Raw genomic sequence first — 14,693 nt, forward strand, 5'->3', positions numbered from 1 at the left:
AGGCCATCAGCATGTCTGGCTCCTCCATTGTTGCACCTGAAAGGCTGGTTTTGGGTGTTCCGAAGCTCACAACATACTTCAGTAACACACACATAGCAAAACATAGCAAATGTGGCAGGCGACCAGCTTGGCTTAACAGAGAAATCTTCGGTGAGCTTAACACAAAAATGAAGCTTACAAGAAGTGGAAACTTGAACAGATGACTAGGGAGGAGTATAAAAATATTGCTTGAGCATGCAGAGGTGTAATGAGGAAGGCCGAAACACAATTGGAGTTGCAGCTAGCAAGGGATGTGAAAAGTAACAAGAAGGGTTTCTACAGGTATGTTAGCAACAAGAAGAAGGTCAGGGAAAGTGTGAGACCCTTACTGAATGGGAGAGGCAACATAGTGACAGATGATGCAGGAAAAGCTGAAGTACTCAATGTTTTTTTTGCCTTGGTGTTAACAGACAAGGGCAGCTCCCAGACTGCTGCACTGGGCAGCATAGTATGCAGATGAGGTAAGCAGCCATCAGTGGTGAAGGAACAGGTTAAGGACTATTTAGAAAAGCTGGACATGCACAAGTCCATGGGGCCGGATCCAATGCACCCAAGGGTGCTGAGGGAGTTGGCTGATGTGACTGCAGAGCCGTTGGCCATTATCTTTGAAAACTTGTGGTGATCAGAGGAGGTCCCAGATGATTGGAAAAAAGCAAATGTAATGCCCATCTTTAAAAAAGGGAAGAAGGAGAATCGGGGAACTACAGACCGGTCAGCCTCACCTCAGTCCCTGGAAAAATCAGGGAGCAGGTCCTCAAGGAATCCATTTTGAAGCACTTGGAGGAGAGGAAGGTAATCAGGAACAGTCAACATGGATTCACCAAGGGCAAGTCATGCCTGACCAGCCTGATTGCCTTCTATGATGAGATAACTGGCTCTGTGGATATGGGGAAAGCAGTGAATGTGATATACCTTGACTTAAGCAAAGCTTTTGACACGGTCTCCCACAGTATTCTTGCCAGCAAGTTAAAGAAGTATGGATTGGATGAATGGACTATAAGGTGGATATAAAGCTAGCTAGATCTTTGGGATCAAAAGCTCAATGTCTAGTTGGCAGCCAGTATCAAGCAGAGTGCCCCAAGGGTCGGTCCTAGGGCCGTTTTTGTTCAACATCTTCATTAATGATCTGGACGACGGGATGGACTGCATCCTCACAAGTTTGTGGATGACGCTAAATTGGGGGGAGAGGTAGATATGCTGCAGGGTAGGGATAGGGTTCAGAGTGACCTAGACAAATTGGAGGATTGGGCCAAAAGAAATCTGATGAGATTCAAGAAGGACAAGTGCAGAGTGCGAAAATGACCTGGATATTACAGTGGACGAGAAGCTGGATATGAGTCAACAGGGTGCCCTTGTTACCAACTGGGCTGTATTAGTAAGAGCATTGCCAGAAGATCAAGGGAAGTGATTATTCTCCTCTATGCAGCACTGGTGAGGCCACATCTCGAGTATTGCATCCATTTTTGGGCACCCCACTACAGAAAGGGTGTGGACAAATTGAAGAGAGTCCAGCGGAGGGCAACAAACATGATTAGGGGTCTGGAACACATGACTTCTGAGGAGAGGCTGAGGGAACTGGGGTTATTTAGTCTGCAGAAGAGAAGAATGAGGGGGGATTTCATTGCAGCCTTCAACTACCTGATGGGGGATTCCAAAGAGGATGGAGCTCGGCTGTTCTCAGTGGTGGCAGATGACAGAACAAGGAGTAATGGTCTCAAGTTGCAGTGGGGGAGGTCTAGGTTGGATATTAGGAAAAACTATTTCACTAGGAGGGTGGTGAAGCACTGGAATGGGTTACCTGGGGAGGAGGTGGAATCTCCATCCTTAGAGGTTTTTAAGGCCCGGCTTGACAAAGCCCTGGCTGGGATGGTTTAGTTGGGGTTGGTCCTGCTTTGAGCAGGGGTTTGGACTAGATGACCTCCTGAGGTCTCTTCCAACCCTCATCTTCTACAATTCTATGAAAATGTCATAACTTCCCATACAATGAGAGTACATATGATCCAACCGGATATTAATATTCAACAGATCAAGCCTTGTAAAATGATACAAGCCATACTTTGTACAAAACATATCGTAATTATATGACAGTGGTGAATATGGGGGTTTCAGGGTGCTGCTTTGAAGCACAGAGTGCCACAGTCCCATGAACAGCAGGAGAGAGAGTGACTTTCTCATCACCTCTCCTTAATCCAAATTTGCCTCCTTCTACTGTTTGCTGGCAAAGAGGCTGATGCAGAACTGCTAGGTACAGTTAAAAATCTTGCCAGAGGCCACAGGGGGATTGTATCTCAGTACCAGTGTCATGCCCGAGTCCAGTTCAGACTCTCTTCTCAGGGCACAATTATTCAGACACCCAAAGCCCACGAGTAACACCCAGCAAATGCGGGCTGAAGTCCCCACAGGTTTTGCCCTTGCCTGTCCCAGCCACTGGAAAGAGAACACACCCTTCCTTTAACTCTCCTGCTGGATCACGTGACAGCCAGGCAGCTTTGAACCGTGTCCTGGTTGTGGTATCCTCTCACGGGGATTAAGTGCAACAGGAACAAAATACAATAAATACTGCTCAGAATGATAGGTTTAAAAACCAGCATCCTTCCCTACATGGCAATCCAGGCGGAGAAGAGGTGTGTGTCCTGCCTTGATGGGAGAAGTGTTCTCACTTGAGTCACCATCAGTCCTTACTGGAGCATTAAGGAAAAGGGCTCTGTGATGGCTCTAAGCAGCTCTCCTTCTCCACTGGAGTTAGGTGGCAGCATCATGAATGGTGAAGCCAGGAGCAAACTTGGACTGCTGGTGGCAGTTCCTACACCTCTTGTGCCTGCAGCTGCCAGCCTGTGATAAAGGATTAGAAAACCTGCTTTACAGTGATAGACTCAAGGAGCTCCATCTATTCAGCTGAACACAGAGAAGGTTAAGGGACAACTTAGTCACAGTCTATAAGTACATTCATGGGGAACAAACATTTAATAACACGCTCTTCAGTCTAGCAGGAAAAGGTATAACACAGTCCAGTGGCTGGAAGCTGAAGCTAGACAAATTCAGGCAGGAAGTAAGGAACACAGTTGCCAACTTTCATGCGGTAAATAAGCACCCCGACTTTCACAATAAGCCCACAATCAAGCTAATCCCATTTCAAAACAAGGCCAAAACAAGCCAATCCCTAAGAACTCCAATGCTCTATGTGCCTAGATCCTCCCGGCATGCAGTCTGGGACTGCGGTGGGCCCGCTGTGCACCCCTGACTCTTTCCCCGCCTTGCCCCTGCTTGCCGGGAGCCGATCAAAAAGAAGCAACAAGCCAAACAAACAACAACCTACAAGCAATTTTTTTTTCGCAGGTTTGGCATGTCCGGTAAGGAGTGAATTTTTGACGATGAACTACTCTTGCACAACGGCTTGAGGTTGTTCACAGAAGGAATTTGGCCCCATGTTATTCCAGAATGGAATCTAATGACCTTTGGGGTTTTGTATACACATTTGTCAAGAGTGGACTAGGCATCTCAGGAAACAAACAAAGCGTGTGTACACACACCCACACACGGAATTACTGGAGATCTGAACCCCCCGGCTCCCTGCTCAGACAGTTGTCTGCACATTTACTGCACCCCTGGAGAGTTGTTCTGTTAATGTCCATTTGTGTTCCTTTCAGGGAGAACAAGGAGAGAGGGGAGAGGAAGGTTTTCCTGGGAAAGCTGGTCCCAAGGTAAGGAATTCCAATTCACAGAGCTCTCTGTAAGCATGAATTGAATCTGCCAGAGCCCGATTTTGATTTCATTTATATCAGTGTAAGCAGGTGTAGCCCTGCTGACGTTGATGGCCTTACATTTGTGTAACACTGGTGTAAGGGAAAGGAGAAGAAGGTCCCTGTCCCTCTGTGCACAGTTAATTCTGCCACAAGGTGCCATCGTACATAGACATGGACCCAACTAGGACTCAGGATCTGACACTGACGTTTTAGGAGGTTGGCTCGGGTGTATTGGATCCTGCTGCTCCCTGTGGGCCATGTAGGGGGACCCATTTCTAGATCTGGGTTGGAGAGGGAGGAAGGAACTCCTGTGAAACATCTGATTTGATGTATGGTGATATGGGGTGTAACATCTTGATTATCAGGCAGTGTTAAGGGGCATTGGTTCCCTGTAATACTAAAGCTGTGCTTTTGTCTTTCCAGGGTGAGAGGGGAGATCATGGTCCACCTGGTCTAGCTGGTGAGAAGGTGAGCAGGCAAAATTGTCTTAGCAGTGCATAGGAACCAGACCTGGGACTAAATCGTTCCATCAGCAACTAGATAAAATGACATTGGTTTGACTCTGACTGAAGACTGAATTAGCCGTGTTTGGAATGATCCAATTTATGGTCAGCTAGAATGTGGAGGAAGCTCTGATTAAATGGGGATAAAGCCCAACTGCCTGGGCATCCCTGACAGTCTGGTCTCATGCATGGTGGACAGCAAAGAGAAGGAAAGCAGAGAGGCCTAGGCAGATGCACCTGTTCTCCTGAGCACACAGCATCAGTCCAGAGTGCTGGTGGGACTTCTGAGAGGCAGAGGCCTCCTTGTAACCATACAATGCAGTGGGGAGAGTTGTCACTGTCTCTCCAGATGCTACAGCTATGAGTTGTACTTGCCAGGGAAAGTGCCCCACATGACAGGTCTCTTGTGGAACAGAGGTAGCAAAGTTGTCGAGCTCCCTGTATCCTGTGGCTTCTGGCTGCCCCTCGTAGAAGCTGAGCTCAGCGGGGAACCTGTGAATCTCTAGGGCTGTCCTTGAGCATAAGCCATGGATTGGGGCTGAGGCAGAAACATCCAACTGGGATGTTTGTATGGTTACCCCCATACCAGCTTTCCAAATACAGTAAACAAACATCAACAAAGGAAGATTCATGAGGAAAGTCCCTGCTTCCACTGCTGCTCACACCCAGTGTAAAGAGGGAGTCACCCCAGAGAAGCAGATGGGGTTATACTGACCTGACACAGGTGGGAGAGAGAGGAGAATCGGGCATGTGACTGTAAATAGGGATTGGGATGAAACAGAAACTGGCCTGGTTTAATGTGGACGTGTTTATTCGGAATCCAAAGTGCTCAGGTTCAGTGCATGCTGTCATTGTATTGACAGGTTTTAATATATTTGATGTTCTTTTTCTCAGACTCCATGCACAGGAACAAGTCCCTCTCTACAATCACAGTGAATGTCATGCTGACACAATGCCAGCAGTAAACTCATGCTTAGCATGAACTCTGGTTCAGCGAGAGCGGGGGGGGGGGGCAAGTTCAGGATCTTATGGAGAGGCCCTCAGTGATCTGCAGGTGCTCATCCAGGATCTCACATAGCAGTCCTCAGTGGGCTGCAGGTGCTGTTCCAGTGCCTTATGGATCAACTCTCAATAAACTGAATGTGCCCACTCAGGTTCTTATGGAACAACCTTCAAAGGTCTTCTTGGAGATCTTGCAGTGCTTTCTGGATTCTCCTTCTCTCCACCTCTCAGTGAGCAGCCCCAGGAGTGGCACCCATCCTCACGTCTCCCCTCACTAGTGAAGAGCTCCCCATGTCAGGGGGCCTTCCTGAGCCATTACTGCAGCACCCCACCAGCCTGTTGGCAGCCCCCCACCGCTCCAGCAGACATGCAGTGTCTCTCTACCGAGCTCATGCATGGTGGGTGTGCCTGTGTCCATGTTTGTTCTGCTGTGGGGCTCAGTACTATATACTGTAAGAAGCTTGAGAAATAATAACTTCTGACATCCTGCCATGCATACATGTCCTCTCCACCTGGCAGTAGACTTACTGACTGGCACCAGCAACAGACTTTACTGTCACGCTCAAGTGCTCAGGGAGCTGGCCGCAGAGGGATCCAGGCTCAGATCCTCCAATCTCTCATCAGATTCCCCTGCAGCTGGATATTTCTGTGTCCAAGTGTGGCATTAGCAGCAGCAGCAGCCAGAACAAGGGAGCCTGGTGAGAGACAGAGGCGGTGGACTCCAAACTGCAGCAGCTCCCCGTGGTGGGAAGTCTGCCTGGAGGTGGGGGCTTGGAGCAGCCCAGCGGAGCCCCAGATGTAGGCAGGACAGGATCCAGCTAGCCAGAGGATGTGCTGATTCAGTACATCTCCCAGGGGGGCCTGGAAGGAATTTAATGCTGTCAGAAATCTTGGGGTGGTGGGGCCATGGTACTCAACACCTGCCCTCCTGCCCCGTGCAGGATGACTGTCCTCCAGTGCAAAGCATCAGGGGATTAAAAAAAAGATTAAAAGAGCTCAATATCATAGAAGATTAGGTTTGGAAGAGACCTCAGGATGCCATGTAGTCCAACCCCCTGCTCAAAGCAGGACCAACCCCAACTAAATCATCCCAGCAAGGGCTTTGTCAAGCCAGGTCTTAAAAACTCCTAAGGATGGAGATTCCACCACCTCCCCAGGTAACCCATTCCAGTGCTTCACCATCTTCCTAGTGAAATAGTTTTTCCTAATATCCAACCTAGACCTCCCCCGCTGCAACTTGAGACCATTGCTCCTTGTTCTGTCATCTGCCACTACTGAGAACAACCTAGCTCCATCCTCTTTGGAACCCCCCTTCAGGTAGTTGAAGGCTGCTATCAAATCCTCCCTCACTCTTCATTTCTGCAGACTAAATAAGACAAGTTCCTTCAGCCTCTCCTCATAAATCATGTGCCCCAGCCCCCTAGTCATTTTCATTGCCCTCTGCTAGACTCTCTCCAATTTGTCCACATCCCTTCTGTAGTGGGGAGCCCAAAACTAGATGCAAGGTGTGGCCTCATCAGTGCTGAATAGATGGGAATAATCACTTCCATCGATCTTGTGGCAATGCTCCTACTATTGCAGCCCAATATGCCGTTAGCCTTCTTGGTAACAAGGGCACACTGTTGACACATGTCCAGCTTCTTGTCCACTGTAATCCCCAGGTCCTTTTCTGCAGAGCTGCCACTTAGCCAGTCGGTCCCCAGCCTGTAGCTATTATTCAGCTCAGGGTCAACCAGGAGGGGATGTGATAACGGACTGCAGGCACCTGATGGCTGTAAACACTAAGGAGTGTGAATTATTTTGTGTGACACATGAGATTAGGGGTGACATCTGGAAGAATATCAGGAAAAACTCTCTGATAGGATGACTTCTACAGGCTTGGCCCAACTCTCATTGAAGTTAATGGGATTATTTTTGAAAAGTTATGGAAGACAGGAGAGAGAAAAGGGCATATATAGTGCCAATCTATAAAAAGGGAAATAAGGACAACTGTGGGAATTACAGACCAGTCATCTTAACTTCTGTACCCGGAAAGATAATGGAGCAAATAATAAAGCAATCAATTTGCAAACACCTAGAAGATAATACATAAGAATGGCCATACTGGGTCAGACCAAAGGTCCATCCAGTCCAGTATCCTGTCTGCCGACAGTGGCCAATGCCAGGTGCCCCAGAGGGAGTGAACCTAACAGATAATGATCAAGTGATCTCTTTCCTGCCATCCATCTCCATCCTCTGACAAACAGAGGCTAGGGACACCATTCCTTACCCATCCTGGCTAATAGTCATTAATGGACTTAACCACCATGAATTTATCTACGTCTCTTTTAAACCCTGTTATAGTCCTAGTCGTCACAACCTGTTCAGGCAAGGAGTTCCATAGGTTGACTGTGCACTGTGTGAAGAAGAACTTTCTTTTATTTGTTTTAAACCTGCTGCCCATTAATTTCATTTGGTGGCCCCTAGTTCTTATATTATGGGAACAAGTAAATAACTTTTCCTTATTCACTTTCTCCACACCACTCATGATTTTATATACCTCTTATCCTATTCCCCCTTAGTCTCCTCTTTTCCAAAATGTAAAGTCCTGGTCTCTTTAATCTCTCCTCATATGGGACCTATTCCAAACCCCTCATCATTTTAGTTGCCCTTTTCTGAACGTTTTCTAATGCTAGTATATCTTTTTTAGATGAGGAGACCACATCTGTACTCAGTATTCAAGATGTGGGCGTACCATGGATTTATATAAGGGCAATAAGATATTCTTCGTCTTATTCTCTATCCCTTTTTTAATGATTCCTAACATCCTGTTTGCTTTTTTGACTGCCGCTGCACACTGCGTGGACATCTTCAGAGAACTATCCACGATGACTCCAAGATCTCTTTCCTGATTAGTTGTAGCTAAATTAACACCCATCATATTATATGTGTAGTTGGGGTTATTTTTTCCCATGTGCATTACTTTACATATATCCATATTAAATTTCATTTGCCATTTTGTTGCCCAATCGCTTAGTTTTGTGAGATCTTTTTGAAGTTCTTCACAGTCTGCTTTGGTCTTAACTATCTTGAGCAGTTTAGTATCATCTGCAAACTTTGCCGCCTCACTGTTTATCCCTTTCTCCAGATCATTTATGAATAAGTTGAATAGGATTGGTCCTAGGACTGACCCTTGGGGAACACCACTAGCTATCCCTCTTCATTCTGAAAATTTACCATTTATTCCTACCCTTTGTTCCCTGTCTTTTAATCAGTTCTCAATCCATGAAAGGATTATCCTCTTATCCCATGACAACTTAATTTACATAAGAGCCTTTGGTGAGGTGATAAGTAACAGTCAGCATGGATTTGTCAAGAACAAATCATGTCAAACCAACCTGATAAGTTTCTTTGACAGAGTAACAAGCCTTGTGGATGGGGGGAAGTGATAGACATGGTATATGTTGACTTTAGTAAAGCTTTTGATACTGTCTTGCATGACTTTCTCATAAACAAAGTAGGGAAATATAACCTAGATGGAGCTACTATAAGGTGGGTGCAAAACTGGTTGGAAAACTGTTCCCAGACAGTAGTTATCAGTGGTTCAAAGTCATGCTGGAAGGGCATAACAAGTGGGGTCCTGCAGGGATCAGTTCTGGATCCGGTTCTGTTCAATATCTTCATCAATGATTTAGATAATGGCATAGAGAATACACTTATAAAGTTTGTGGATGATACCAAGCTGGGAGGGGTTGCAAGTGCTTTGGACGATAGGATTAAAATTCAAAATTATCTGGACAAACTGGAGAAAGGGTCTGAAGTAAATAGGATGAAATTCAATAAGGACAAATGCAACATATTCCACTTAGGAAGCAACAATCAGTTGCACACATATAAAAATGGGAAATGACTGCCTAGGAAGGAGTACTGCAGAAAGGGATCTGGGGGTCATAGTGGATCACAAGCTAAATATGAGTGAACAGTGTAACACTATTGCAAAAAAGCAAACATCATTCTGGGATGTATTAGCAGGAGTGTTGTAAGCAAGACACGAGAAGTAATTCTTCCGCTCTACTCTGCGCTGGTTATGCCTCAGTTTGTGTATTGTGTCCAGTTCTGGGCACCACATTTCAGGAAAGATGTGGACAAATTGGAGAAAGTCCAGAGAAGAGCAACAAAAATGATTAAAGGTCTAGAAAACATGACCTGTGAGGGAAGATTGAAAAAATTGGGTTTGTTTAGTCTGGAGAAGAGAAGACTGAGAGGGGACATAGCAGTTTTCAAGTACATAAAAGGTTGTTATAAGGAGGAGGGAAAAAATTGCTCTCTTTAATATCTGAGGCTGGACAAGAAGCAATAGGCTTAAATTGCAGCAAGGGTGGTTTAGGTTGGACATTAGGAAAAACTTCCTAACTGTCAGGGTGGTTAAGCACTGGAATAAATTGCCTAGGGAGGTTGTGGAATCTCCGTAATTGGGGATTTTTAAGAGCAGGTTAGACAAACACTTGTCACGGATGGTCTAGATCAGGGGTTCTCAAACTTCTTCTCTGAGGCCCCCCTCGACATGTTATAAGAACTCCACGGCCCAGCAGGGGCATAGCGGGACTCAGGGCAGGGGCCTTGGGTAAGGTTGCTAATCCCACAAAACTGAACACCCTAGCCCCGCCCCTTTCCAGAGGCCATGTCCCCTGCTCACTACATTCCCGCTCCCTTGGTGGCTTGGTCTCCCCGACCCGAACTCACTTTCCCTGAGCTGGGGCAGAGGCTTGGGGTGTGAGAGGGGGTGAGGGCTCTAACTGAGGGTGCAGGCACTGGGGTGGGGCCAGAAATGAGGGGTTCAGGGTGAAGGAGGGGGCTCCGGGGTGGGGCAAGGGGTTGGAGTGTGGGAGGGGTGAGGGCTCCAGCTGGGAGTGCAGGCTCTGGGGTGGGGCTGGGGATGAGGGGTTCAGGGTGTGGGAGGGGGCTGCGGGTTGAGGCAGGGGGTTGGGATGCAGGGGGGGTGAGGGCTCTGTCTGGAGGTGAGGGTTCTGGGGTGGGGCTGGGGATGAGGGGTTTGTGGTGCAGGAAGAGGCTCCAGGTTTGGGGGGGCTCAAGGCTGGGGCAGGGGGTTGGGGCTCGGGATTGGCGCACGGGCTTACCTCCGGCACCTCCTGGTCAGTGGCGCAGCCGGGGGCAAAGGCAGGCTTCCTGCCTGTCCTGGCACTGCGGACTGCGTTGAGCCCCAGAAGCGGCCAGCAGCAGGTCCGGCTCCTAGGTGGAGGCACGGCAGGCAGCTCTGTGCGCTGCTCTTGCCCACAGGCACTGCCCCCACAGCTCCCATTGGCTGTGGTTCCCGGTCAATGGGAGTGCAAAGCTGGTGCTCAGGGTGAGGGCAGCACGTGGGGGCCAAGTGGCCCCGTGCCTAGGAGCTGGACCTTCTGGCCACTTCCAGGGCGCAGTGCGAAGCCAGGACAGGTAGGGACTAGCCTGCCTTAGCTCCGCAGCACTGCCGACCAGACTCTTAGTGGTCCAGTCAGCGGTGATGACCGAAGCCACTGGGGTCACTTTTCGACCGGGTGTTCTGGTACAAAACCAGACACCTGGTCACCCTAGCCCTGGGCATAGGCATAGTTTGACTTCTATTTTGGGGGGGCAGGGGCCAGGGGGGCTCGAGCCACCTCCGGAAGGCGGGATCCAGGGAGGAATTGCCACCTCCACCCCCAACTCACTTTAGCAGGCCACCCAGCCTGTCTGGGTTGCAGGGGTGGGGTGCAACCAAACTTTATAACTCATAGGTGGGAGCGTAGCACAGAAAGTTTGAAAACAGCTCTTAGGGTGCAGGGAGCGGGTATCTAGGGGCTGTGTGCAGACAGGGGGGTAGCACAGGGTTCAGGGAGAGGGGTACTAGTGGCTGTGTGCTGGCAGGGGTAGCTCAGGGTGCAGGGGGTGGCTAGGGGCTGTATGCTGGCAGGGGGTAGCTCAGGGTGCAGGGAGAGATGTATTAGGGGCTATGTGCTGGGAGGACTCCCTTGTTCCCCGAGGGGTCTACCAGCCATGGAGCCAGATCTCCCCATCTGGGAGGCTCTTACCGGCTGCCTCTGCGGGAGCAAAGGGGGCTGAGAGCTGAGGAGCAGCTTCAACCCAGGGCGCCAGCAGGAGAGGAGGGAAAGCTGTGGACACCTGCTCCATGGCACCAGCCAGAGCCGCAGCTGCCCCGCACTGCCTGGTGTAACAGCAAAAACAGCAGCTGGCACATTTCCCCACCAATACAGTTACCTACTGAGCCTGCTCAGTACAACCTAGATAGGAAATTCTTCTGCCAAGGAGCTGTTTGTTCCACTAGACTGGCTCTGGCTTCCCTCCTCCGACCTGGGCAGGGAGAGGAGATGGAGGGGAGGTGTGGAGCTATGCTGCCCCCGGGACTCTCCTGCTCTTGCGCTGTAGTTTGGGAGGAGCGGGGGCAATGCCCTCCATGTCCCCAACTCTGCCCATGGGCTTCGGGCTTCTGCCTCACAGGGAGCATCAGGGTTCGGGGATTCAGCCCAGCCACCTGGCTTCAGCCCCCCAGGGGGGCACCAGAGATCCCCAGGGGGTCTTCAGCTGTGGGACCCCTTGAAAGGGCTCGCAGACCCCCAGGAGACCACAGACCCCCGGTTGAGAACTGCTGGTCTAGATAATACTTAGTCCTGCCATGAGTGCATGGGACTGGACTAATTTCATAGTAGCAGCTGTGTTAGTCTGTATCCACAAAAAGAAAAGGAGGACTTGTGGCACTTTAGAGACTAACAAATTTATTTGAGCATAAACTTTCATGAGCTACAGTTCACTTCATCGGTGCTCAAATATATTTGTTAGTCTCTAAGGTGCCACAAGTCCTCCTTTTCTTTTTCGGACTGGACTAGATGACCTCTTGAGGTCCCTTCAAGACCTATGATTCTATGATTGTTTTCCCTATTACTCTAATGGGAATTAGATTGTGCTTGATGAGACTGTGGAACAGTCTCCCACTGGAGGACATGGAAATTTGGTGCAGGTCATTGAATTCTAGCCTGAGCCATGGCTGGGAACTGACTTTAGGGGACAATCTGGTACTGACTGGGGTGGGCAAGAGGGACCAGGTGGCCTAATGGGTCTCTTACATGTCTGCCTCCTCTGACCCTCTGACTCTGTGGTTGAGAAAGAGACAGAGGGAAGGGCGCTATGGGGGAGACAAACCCAGGGAAAGGACGGGTCAGACACAGACAGTCCCATGCACCTGCTGCCCCAGCCCAAATCCTGCTTCTCAGTACAAGGGGATCTAGCATGTTTCTACCACCGTTTCCTCCCTGATTAACTGATTATTTATTATTCATCTTATGTTGTTATTCCCCCAAATTGAACAAAAATCCAGACAGCCGAGTTTGCTGGACAGGCTATACATGTCCCCCAGGTGTCATAGACTACTCTTTCTCTCTTTCAGGGTGAAGCAGGCCTTCCTGGTCCCCAGGGGTTACCCGGGAAGAGGGGAGAGAAGGGAGATCAGGTGAGTGACTTGGAGATGTTGCTTAGTTTGACTGGGCCTGTTGGAAGTTCTTCCCACCTGGTAGGATCTATGTGATGATGAGCTGAACAGCCCCCAGAAAGCAAACTAGCGCCCCCCCCCCATTAACACAGAGATGGCCAGTGAGCTCTCCTTGCCACAAGCTAGGGGCCAACAGGTCAATGTATATGCAGGAATTAGACGAACACAAAAGGTCATGGCTGATTTCATAATGCTCTAGAGGTAGTAGGAGCAGTGCACTATGAAGAGGAAATGCGGTAGAATTTTCAAAAGCACCGAAGTGATTGAGGAACACGTCCCACTAAAAATCAATGGGATTTGTGCTCCTAAATCAAGTCGGTGCTTTAAAAATACAGCCCATAGTCTTTATAGATGGTTATGTGTATGCATATAGGGCCTGAGCCAATCTCCAATGAAATCAATGGGAATCTTTCCATTGGCTTCATTGGGTGTTGGATTCCATACATGTATGCATTGCTATGTGTATTTTATATATTAATCTAGCCCTGTTTCAAACAGTTAACTATGCCAGACTACATTAGTGTGCACTAGGGAATGTTTAGTGTGAGCCAGCAGGGTCCACACGGGCCAGTTAGTGTGCAACGCGCTAGTGACCCTAGAATTTACACCCCTCTGATAGTGTCACTCTCTGTTGTTGGTCACCCTACTGTCTCCCCTGTTCCCAACAGAAAAATAACAAATGATGTTTTCTGCAGGTGTTTCAAGCAACAACACTTTTAATTGCAAGTTGGGTTAGGGTTCTCATTTTCTTTTCCGTAAACTAAAGTGTAAACTGTCAGCTTTGGAAAATAGTGTTACTTTTTGTGAATTACTCTCAAGATGTTACCGTTTGATATAACTGTTCGTGCTGCATCTGGGGAGACCGGCAAGATCAAACAACAGTATTAAATATTATAGTGGCGTGGTAATGGTGCAGTAGCTATGGTTGACTCAGGTAAAATCCGAGTGTTTTGTTTGTTCCTAGGGTGAAAAAGGAGGAGCTGGACTCACTGGACTCAAAGGCGAAAGCGGTGAAAAGGTGAGTCACAGAAGGTAGCAGACACCTAAACAAGAAAAGAAGAAGGAGAACAAAGGCTGGAGAGTACAGCATGGTACAACAGAAACAGTGTTAACTACAGAGTCAATGAAGCAATGGAAATGGCTAGTAGCTTGGACAGAATTCTTATGAGGAGAGAATGACACAATAGGGCTGTTAGAGAGACAAGGTGGGTGAGGAAATATCTATTATTGGGCCAAATTCTGTTGGTGAGAGAGACAAGCTTTCAAGCCACACACAGCTCTTCCTCAGGTCTGGGAAAGGTACTCCGAGTGTCACCGCTAAATACAAGGTGGAACAGATTGTTTAGCATAAGAAGTTAGCACATATTGTAAGGGATCATTCAAGGTAGAGTGGCCCATTACTGCCTCTGCAGTCATAGGGCAAAAAGAGAGGGTTTCTGGGTTACAGATTATTGTAATAAGCCATAAATGCAGTGTCTCTGGTCAGTCCATGATTTCTAGTGTCTAGCAGAGTAATGAACTTAAGCTCCCAGGTCTAAAAATCATGGACTGACCAGAGACACTGGATTTATGGCTTGTTAAAACAATCTACAACCCACTAAACCCCTTTTTTGGTCCTATGACTGCAGAGATGTTAGCGGGCTACTCTACTGTGAATGGGCCCATACAATATGTTTTAACTACTTATGCTCAACAATCTGTTCCACCTTGCATTGTTGCTGTGACACTGGGAGTACCTTTCCCAGACCAGAAGATGAGCTCTGTGCCGCCCCAAATCTTGTCTCTCTCACCACCAGAAGTTGGTCCAATAAAAGATATTATCTCACCCACCTTGTCTCTCTACTATCCTGGGACCGACATGACTACAACTACGCTACATGTTTAGGG

General features: G+C 48.3%; 1 protein-coding gene across 1 annotated transcript in view; it reads left to right on the forward strand.

Annotated features, from left to right (window-relative positions):
• Positions 1–14,693, forward strand: part of COL22A1 (collagen type XXII alpha 1 chain) — a 296,104-nt gene that overhangs the window by 212,276 nt on the left and 69,135 nt on the right. The window contains exons 27-30 of the mRNA XM_077811037.1: positions 3,687–3,740; positions 4,206–4,250; positions 12,705–12,767; positions 13,771–13,824. Of these exons, the coding sequence (XP_077667163.1) occupies positions 3,687–3,740; positions 4,206–4,250; positions 12,705–12,767; positions 13,771–13,824 (216 nt within the window). The remainder of the gene's footprint in view (positions 1–3,686; positions 3,741–4,205; positions 4,251–12,704; positions 12,768–13,770; positions 13,825–14,693) is intronic.

This window comes from Eretmochelys imbricata, chromosome 2, assembly GCF_965152235.1.
Source record: "Eretmochelys imbricata isolate rEreImb1 chromosome 2, rEreImb1.hap1, whole genome shotgun sequence".
In the NCBI taxonomy this organism is placed as follows: Eukaryota; Metazoa; Chordata; order Testudines; family Cheloniidae; genus Eretmochelys; species Eretmochelys imbricata.